At 47.5% G+C, this 9240-nt stretch overlaps 1 protein-coding gene across 1 annotated transcript in view; it reads right to left on the reverse strand.

Annotated features, from left to right (window-relative positions):
- The window catches only part of plxnd1 (plexin D1), a 46567-nt gene that overhangs the window by 21422 nt on the left and 15905 nt on the right, over positions 1 to 9240 (reverse strand). The window contains 7 exon segments of the mRNA XM_062459103.1: positions 2015 to 2160; positions 5762 to 5919; positions 6857 to 6950; positions 7066 to 7155; position 8545; positions 8578 to 8617; positions 8620 to 8673. Of these exon segments, the coding sequence (XP_062315087.1) occupies positions 2015 to 2160; positions 5762 to 5919; positions 6857 to 6950; positions 7066 to 7155; position 8545; positions 8578 to 8617; positions 8620 to 8673 (583 nt within the window).

Genomic DNA, 9240 nt, shown 5'->3' on the forward strand with positions numbered 1-9240 from the left:
CCTGAGATCCTGGCTGCTTCTCCTGTTTTACCTCCTGGGTACACAGGCAGATGCTCCCCTGTGGAATGTACAAATAAAACTACCAGAGAGGAGTCGCCGGGAGCTTGAAAGGCCCCCGGGCCAGATGGTTTCAACCTCAGAGGGTTTAACAAGCTGCTGGGGGTGTTTATTTTATCACCTTATGGCTGTAATTAAAACTCATTTCATCATAAGGACAGACTCCAGTAATGACACACTAACAGTGAGAAGCAGGAGGATCGCAGGCTGTAACGAGGCCTACCCCGGGCCTCTGTCAAAACAAACCCTGGCCCAGTCCAACACTGTACTGCTGAGGGGTATTCATCAGGTGGGTGTTTCTGGGTACCTGGCAGATTATCTGGGTCGTGCAGAATGTGCTGAGTGACAGGAGAGCTCTTTCACTGTAAACCATCACACATGTCTGGGGGACAGGGGAGAGGCTGCAGGCTGGGCTGGGTCAGGAGGGCTGGGATGGGCTGAGATGGGCTTAGGGACCAGTTCTGATCCCGATCAATGAATTCAGAGTTGGACTCAGATCTTTCTGTAGGTAATAATGAGTGTAAAACTCTACGTCTACATTTGCTTCATTGCATTGCGTTTATTGTCTGTTGCACTATCCTTCCAGGCTCTGCAGGGTCTGAAGAGAAGCATTGTGAAATGGTACCTCCAGAGGAAGTCATGAAATGTCATGGCAGCTGAATTGCATTACAACAGACAACCCCAAAAAGTGTCAGAGGTGACTGGTGTTGTTGATAGAGGGATCCAGAGCAGAGGCCACTCTGTCCCCAGGAGCAGACACACTGCCGGGCAGGGCACCGACTGACCTCCGCTCTGCATTCCAGCTCTGCCCCGCAGCAGAAATATTATGGGTTTCACAGAGTGATGTTTTGGCTATTCGGGGCGATGTCTCTGGATATTTAACCCTAGTGGGAGATAGGAAGGGTAATCAACAAGAGAAGGGCAGTGTGCCCTGAGAAGGGCAGTGTGTGTGTGTGTGTGTGTATGTGTACGTGTACTGTATGCAAGTGCATGTGTATGTACGTATGTGCAAAAGTTTGTGCGTGAGTGTACGTGAGGTACTTCAGAGATCTCAAGGCAAATGAGAAGTGGTAAAGAGAGAGAGTGGTAAAGAGAGACTTAAACAAGTGGAGCAGAGAAGTGTAAACTGCACACTCCAGTAAGTGAGCAGTCTCCACTGATCAGACCATTAATTAAAGTGTTGACGTGTATGGACTGTAGCACACTCTCTCCGTAGATCACCACACCTTTCTCTGCAAACCCAGCTGTGACCTATAACCCCACACAAAAGCAGGAGTGGACACCTGTCTCAACAGCCTAGGCTGGTGAGCTCACACGCTCAGGTGTCTGTGTGTGTGTGTTCATCGTGTGCGCCTGCTGTCAGGCACACTGACGTGTTATGATTTCTTAGCGCCGATTCCTTTGTGGAGGAAACGCTTCGCTGTCATAACAACCAAGGTGAGAGAACCAATGAAAAAAGGGCTGACTGGATGAGGTCTTTTGGAGGGTGAAATCTGATTCGCCAGGTCTGAAGCGTGTGTTTGGAGGAACGTGTCAAACTGCCGTCGTGACAGGTAAGACCCTCAGGTCACCCTGGCAGTGGTCTGCATTCTAATATGGCCTGATTGGCTCCAGTGGAGCAAGACAAGATAAACAGTTCCATTCATGGAACATTTCATGGAAGTATTGATGTCGTTTTAGGATTATAGTATTCCACAGGACTCTGTGTGCAGGTGTCAGATCAGGGCTGAACCTGGTAATACTGTATTGGGTGTGGAGAAAGTTTAGAGACAGTGCTATGCTATATAACATCAATACTTCATTTGTACAACAAAGGCCAGACTTATAAAATGTATTCCATTAAACCCCTGTACACCTTCGAAATCCTGTGATAGACTGCATGTACAATCATTACCATGATGTATTTGTATATTTTCTATTAACAGACAGGGCTGAAAGACACTGTGGCAGAACTTACTGTGTAGAGACGGTGTAGCGGTCAGCCAGGAGAGCACAGGGGAACGAGCCGATGGAGACATTCACCTCCTCGGCCCTCCGTCCCAGGTTCTTCCCCTGCACTGTCAGCAGGGTGCCCCCCTCCAGCGGACCACTCTGGGGGGAGATCTGTGGCAGAGACGGAGGGCGTCAGAGAGAGGAGCAGAACTCACCATAGCCTGACTGAAACCACATCGTTTGAGTCAAGGTCTACTGACTGATGGGTGAGAGATGGAGGTAAGCTGGAAATAAACCTTGGGCATGAAGCTACCAAGCCCTTTGCACACAGTGCTGTTGAAGAGAGCTGTTCACTGAGTCAGAGAGTTCAGTTGAAGTGCTCTCCAGCTGAACACTCAGGTCTAGTTGATGGAGACGGCGCCTCAGGTTGGTACAGTAATAAAGAAGGCTCTCCAGTCTGCCAGTCACAGAGCCAAGTGTTGAACCTACATGGGCTAAGAGCTGTCTGAGAGGCTCCTGGAGAACACACACTCCACACTGACAGAGCTGAGGAGAGAGGGAGAGCAGAGGTGCACGGGAGAGGTGCACAGGAGAGGTGCACAGGAGAGGTACATGGGAGGTAAGAGTGAGAGGAGATGGAAGTGAAGATGGGGGGTGGAGGGAGAGAGATATGAAGGGAGGGAAGCTTCCACAGAGAGAATGTCCCCTGGCCTCTCCTGCCTCTTGCCTCACTGCTAAAACTCCCTTTCCCATCACTCGCTCATGCTCATGCGTCATTTGAAACCCTTGGCATTGTTGTTGCCTTTCAGGAACCAAGGAGAATGGGGTGATTGTATGTACCTCACCAACGGACATAGAGTAGGATTTGAACACACTTGGAAATTGCTATCTCTGGCAAAAGCATTCTGCCATCAACTCTTGCTGTACTGATGTTAACTTGGCTTAGCCTATGTTAGGGCCCGGAGAGTGGGGGTGGGGGGTGTGCGTGCCTCTCCGAGGGACCCCCTCCCTGTCTGAGCCGAGGTCACTGGGACCCCCTTCTGTTCTAAGTCTGGCTCCAGTACTCTGCTCTGTCACATACTGGGCTTATGAATGAAAACAGCACTTCTGTTTGATCTGGGAGCGAGGGGAGGAGGAGGGTCTATGTTAATAGAGAATAGTGACTACATGATTGACAGCAGGGGTACACAAACACTATGATCTGGGAGAGAGGGGAGGAGGAGGGTCTATGTTAATAGAGAATAGTGACTACATGATTGACAGCAGGGATAAACAAACACTAAGCGGAGGTGTGTACGTTATAGTATCAAATGTGTGTGTATGTGTGTGTGTAATAGCTGAAAACCACCAAACGATCATAAGCCCACCGTACATCTGAAAGATCAAACCACAGGAAGTGATGTAATGTTTCCTTCATGGTTAAGTCCCATAGTGGTCTCTGTCAAGCACACTGTAGATCTCTAGAGCAGGGCCCTGCCCTCGTCAACACTGTATAGAGGGGGTATGATCAGGGTAACATGCACACACGCACACACACGTGACATACTGTTCACACAGACACCACAGATCCCTGATCTTCCATATCTTAGAAGGTGTTAGCTAGCTAGCATGTCTGGTGTTAACGCTAACGTTAGCTGGCATAATTCTCATTTACACCTCTCACCATGCTGTGAAGGCATCTCTCAGGCTGAGCACGCACCATAGCACCACGTCATGGGAAACTATATCTGTCTCAGCGGAAGACCTTGAAGACCCCTATTAGAATGTAGATTACACTAGACACAGCTGCCTGGAAGTTGATCACGTTGAACGTGGATAAAGTTTGGACACACTTATTTATGCCAGATTCTGGGTAGTACTGGACACAGGAAGTTACTGTCCCACTCATTGGTCAAGGAGGATGAGGATGACATCAGTGAAGCTGTTAGAGACTGCCCTCCCTCTCTGTCTATGTCTTTATCTCTCTGTGTTTCTATTTCTTTTCTACTTTCTACCTACTTACAGTATCTACTGTCTCTCTTTTGTTGAATAAACTATGTTTGTCGGTTCTGTTCTGGACATTCTGAACAAACCGTTTCAAAACAAAGAACTTGGAATGATAACAAAAGCCCTGAGAACATATCTCTCCCATTCTGTACCTGGAGCATACAGGGAAAGAGCACACTTTTAACTTGATATTCATATACGGTATTGTACAATATATTATGTACACAACACAAAGTAGCTGGCCTGCGGTAAAGTGTAGACCTACACAAAGTAGCAAGCTAGTGTCCAGGAAAATGTTTGTGTTGCTTGGCAACAGTCCAGTCCCAGTCCAGTGGCAGAACTATTTGTGTTGGCAGAGCTAAATAAATGATTAAATAAACAAACAAATCCTAATCTGTTGTCGCTTATTACCGTGAACTAATAAATGGAGCAGCCTAAGGAACCGTACCTATGACGAATCACAGCAGTGCTGATATTCAGTGGGCTCAAATCTCCTTCAAGGCGGCGGTGGTAGGAAGACTGACAGCTTCAGGCCAACTCCCCTAACCCTCACTCTTCTACAGAGTCACTGTGGCTGGGAAGCAGAGAGCCACCACAGCCACTTAAACTCCTGGGTATTCTCTGGGATAACATGGCTGCCAAAGCATTGCATCACACACTTTAGGATCCTCTGCTCCAGTTTTCCCCTCCTTCTCATATGAGACAGCTGTGTTTGTGTGCGTGTACGTTTTTGTGTGTTGATACATTTGGCTGACCACACAAACTTTCACTCAGTGTCTTATACAGAAGTCTGAGTTTCCCAACGTACAGACGGCTCCTTTGCGTGACAGTTGTATGTGTCATCTTGTGTGTATGTGTGTGTGACCTCTTTGTTTCATCTAGGTTCCGTCTTGTGGGCCAGCCAGGTTTTATCTACAGGAAGTGTTTAGCTCTACTGGGCCTCACGCGAGCCGTACTTCCCGTCTACGGCAGCAGGCAGATAAAGCGTTCAGTAGTGGCAAAGCAAGCTTGAACGCAACTCCAAACACAGCTCTTTAAAGCATTGAGGTTCAAGCTCAGGCGCTTACCCACGGAGGTTGAAAGGAATGTGAACAAAGCAACAGTCATCCTGATGACTGCAAATGACCTGTAGAACCAAGCGGTTCCAGTCTTAGCTGACTGGACATAATGACCACAGCAGTATCTCAAACCAAACATTGGTTTGGTTTGAGAACCAAACATTGGTTTGGTTTGAGGTGGTCATTTTGTGGTCATATTGGTAAAACACTCATCTCAAATTGTTGAGTAATTTTTCTCTTGCATATTCTATTTCTCAGGTTAACTGGTAAACTCACAACTGAACCTACTGTAGATACATACTGTACATAGCCAGCCAGAGTTGAGCCTCAGTCAGCACACCACCAGGTTCAAACAGCCAGAGTTGAACACAGGTTAAGTGCTCCCATGCTTTCCTTGGTGGCTCCTCAGAAGAATGGCTGTTTCTCCATAGGGTCTGTGGCTGAGTGGGCTGGAGACTCCTAACTGTACACTATACAGGGTGTTTTTACAGATTGAGCTGCTTTAATGAGACTCTGTGCAAACACTTGCCTTTCCAAAGTAAACCCTCATCAGGAGACACTGTACAGCCACTGGGCACCTCACCCACACCATGTGACACACCACTTCCTTGTCAAACGGGCTAGGTCAAAGAGATGTTGTTTTTTCTATGGAGTACTGTGTTTGTGTATGTGTGTGTGAATGTGTGCATGCGTTCTTCAGTGAATGTGTGTGCGGCAGCACAGCCTACCTTGTAGATCTCCGGGTCGGGACACTGGTCTCCGGCAGTCTGGCAGTCGTCCCTGGGCCTGCAGCTGTTGTCACACCAGCCACAGAGATGACCCTGGTACTCCCGGCCCCAACACTGGGAGCAGTCTGCACTGCCCACCCCACAGTTATACACCTCCACTGAGAGAGAGAGAGACAGAGAGACAGAGACAGAGACAGAGACAGAGAGAGAGAGAGAGAGAGAGAGAGAGAGAGAGAGAGAGAGAGAGAGAGAGAGAGAGAGAGAGAGAGAGAGAGAGAGAGAGAGAGAGAGAGAGAGAGAGAGAGAGAGAGAGAGAGAGAGAGAGAGATAAATAAATAAATAAAGAGAGCAACAGAGAACAGAAAGAGAGAGAGAGAAAAAGTCAGAAACATAAAAGGATATAGAGTTGGAGAGATAGGGCAGGAGAGAGCTTGATCAACATAACCAGTCATCTTGAAACATCTTTGCCAGGTTGGTACTGGACTACTTGAAACCACATGTGCAGGAGGACAGGCATCTGCCAGGAGAACATGAATTAATAGAGAAATAAACAGCAAGACAGGGCCAGTAATGGAAGAACAGGATACAGAAGAGATAAAGAGAACGAGCGAGAAACAGATGAGCGTGTCCATGTTACACTGCACCTCCATAGAGAAACCATATGTGTGCGCGTGTGTGTGTGTGTGTGTGTGTGTGTGTGTGTGTGTGTGTGTGTATTTGTGTGTGTATACGCCTGTGTGTATTTTTATGACTTTGTGCGGTATGAAGTATCAGATGTTTAGTTCAAGTATTCGGAGTTTCTGGCTGTTAGCCAGTGCTGTTGAAGAGGCAGTTCAGTGCTCACATGGTAGACACATGATCTGTAAACACACAGCATCTGGGCTTGGCCTGGCCTGACCTCAGCTGCAAAGGAGATGATCAACCTAGCAACAGTCATGCTACTTCTCATCATGGAGATGTCATTATGAAAACCAGCACAGGCTGCAAGCCAGTTACTGAGCCTATCAGTGTGTGGGTGTGTGTGTGTGTGTGTGTGTGTGTGTGTGTGTGTGTGTGTGTGTGTGTGTGTGTGTGTGTGTGTGTGTGAACCCTTACCTCTCATGGGTTGAGGGCCGTCTATGTATTTGTCCTGGTAGCCCTTCCTCCGCAGGCTGAGCTGGTACACCTGACTGCTCTCTGCCGTGAACAGCTGCAAGCACAGAACAAGCTTTCTGATTGGCCATCCACCAGCAGCACCAACTTTGATTGACACTCCACAAAAAATGTAGACCCAGACTGTAAAGTAGGACGTTGGTTGTACTCACTGTTACACCAATGCATCTGACCGGTTGAGCTATCCAGCACTGGGCCTCGTAGCGCTGTCTAGTCCCCAGGTCACACTCCAGCTCCATCCCCTACAGAGCACAAACACTGTGAGACCACACCGTATATCAACCGTGGACGCAGTTAAACATGAAGTGGGATGTCTCACTGAGCTCAGTAAAGACACATAACACTTATGATTATCAGCCAATACATGAGAGAAAGCTGTCTGAATGTCCTATAGGGAATTCCTGTGGTAGCCACCCAGGTGTCGGGAGAGGAAGTACATCAAGGAATCTGATACTCTGATATCTGATACTCAATCCATTCATTATTAATATTCATCAACATCTGGAGGGTGTGGTTGTCAGGAACTCCTCAGGGAGTCAGTCATATTTAGCTAAGATATTCACCTAGCAAGGCTGGGACTGAGCCAGCACATCCACCACACACACAGCAGAAGACCCAAGCTACGCAGCACTCACCACGAATGGCAGCTTAGTCAGTAATGCTCTGTGAGGTTGAAGTCATCAGTGACACTGTGATGAGCTCAGCTTAACAGCTCATCAGGAGTATAAATATGGATAGAAAGGGTAACCCTGAGCATATTTAGGATTGTAGCATGTTTCTTCTATCTGATAGATTTCCCCCTGGACTTTCTCCCGGTTACTGGAGGAGTTACTTGCTGTTTTCTGAGTAGCGTCTAAGGTGTTTGATCTTAGTGTTTTCTCAACAGAACGGCCCATGCTGATGGAGTATGTCGTCTGACCCAGACCATCTAACTGTGTCTCAGCTTTAGGTCTCGTTTAGTATAGATCTAATATGGTGGAATGTAGCTATTAGCTAAGGTATGATTTTCCTGGAGTATAGAGTAATGGCAAAGTCAATGACATTCTTCAAACAATGTGTGTTTATGTAAAGCTTGAGACTGAAATCTAGAACAGCAATATAAGAAGCTGATTACATCAGGACAATTTGTGTGTGAGTTTATGTCTGTCTATGTGTTTGACTCACTGTCTATCACCATGGAAACCCAGTAGGGGAGTGTGGGAAAGGGCAAAGGGGTTTATGGGTATGCCTGACGGACCTGGCAACCAGTCAAGGCTGGAATCTACCCGCCTCATTCAGGACAAGAGAATGAATCACACACTAGTAACAACTGGAGTTTAACCGATCTGAAAAGTGTTCATTTTAATATCAGTTGAAACTGTAGAGTTCCAGCCTAGTGTGAATGCTGTGAATGCAAGGCACTAGTGACTGCATCTACCTAATAAGAGATAAGCTGTTCAGACAGTGTGTTTGACATGAGAGACAGTTGTAAGGTGTTCGTCTGAAGCGATACAGATACTGATTTATTAATAATTCTCCTCTATGTTCCTCCATCATGTGGCGGTCCTAGTTCAGTCCAGCTTGAAAGGGATCATTTGATGTCCTTAATGACCTGACTCAATTTGACCAACCATGCCAGGTGGTGTCTCTACTCTCTAATCTCAAAGCAGAGCTGGGTGATATACTCTTCAACGTTGCTTAGGGACAGGCTGAAGTCCTGGGTCATCCTGAGGGCGACGGAGGAACCTCTGCGGCTACGACGCCGGGACAGAAGCAGTGTTCTGGGGATAGGAAGTGACATGGTAGGGTTAAAGAAAACAATGGCTACCCCCGCACACATCCGCCTCCCAAAATACCTGTCCTGTTTATGTATGGGGAGGACGAGGGAGGGGGCAGCCTGGCCCACTCTCAGGAGGACAACAATAGAACAGAGGACGGGAGAGGAGCAGGAAAACAGCCCCACCGGACAGAAGGATGGGGACTACACAGCCTCTGTCTTTGACCACATCACAGCATTTCCCTTCATAAAGCAGATCCTTACATTGTTTCCTTAATTCAAGGAATAATTCATCTTTGTTAAATAACTTTGTTTTTCAAAGGGGTCCATCAATAAAGTTAGCTTAAATAGTTTCAACCTAACTGGACATTGCAGTTCAGTAGGTTTATAGCCACAGAACACATGGGTTTCAGACAAGCAGCAGACCAGCAGAGCACTCTGACTCATCTACCCAGCGTCCTCCTGCTGAGTCAGCCGGCCCTCAGGGCCCAGCCACAACCAGACCAGCTGTGTGTGAGGGGCTGTACAGCGGCTTGGGGACTCTGAGCTCCATTAACGTCTGTGTCTTGGC

Source organism: Osmerus eperlanus, chromosome 4, assembly GCF_963692335.1.
Source record: "Osmerus eperlanus chromosome 4, fOsmEpe2.1, whole genome shotgun sequence".
Taxonomy (NCBI): Eukaryota; Metazoa; Chordata; class Actinopteri; order Osmeriformes; family Osmeridae; genus Osmerus; species Osmerus eperlanus.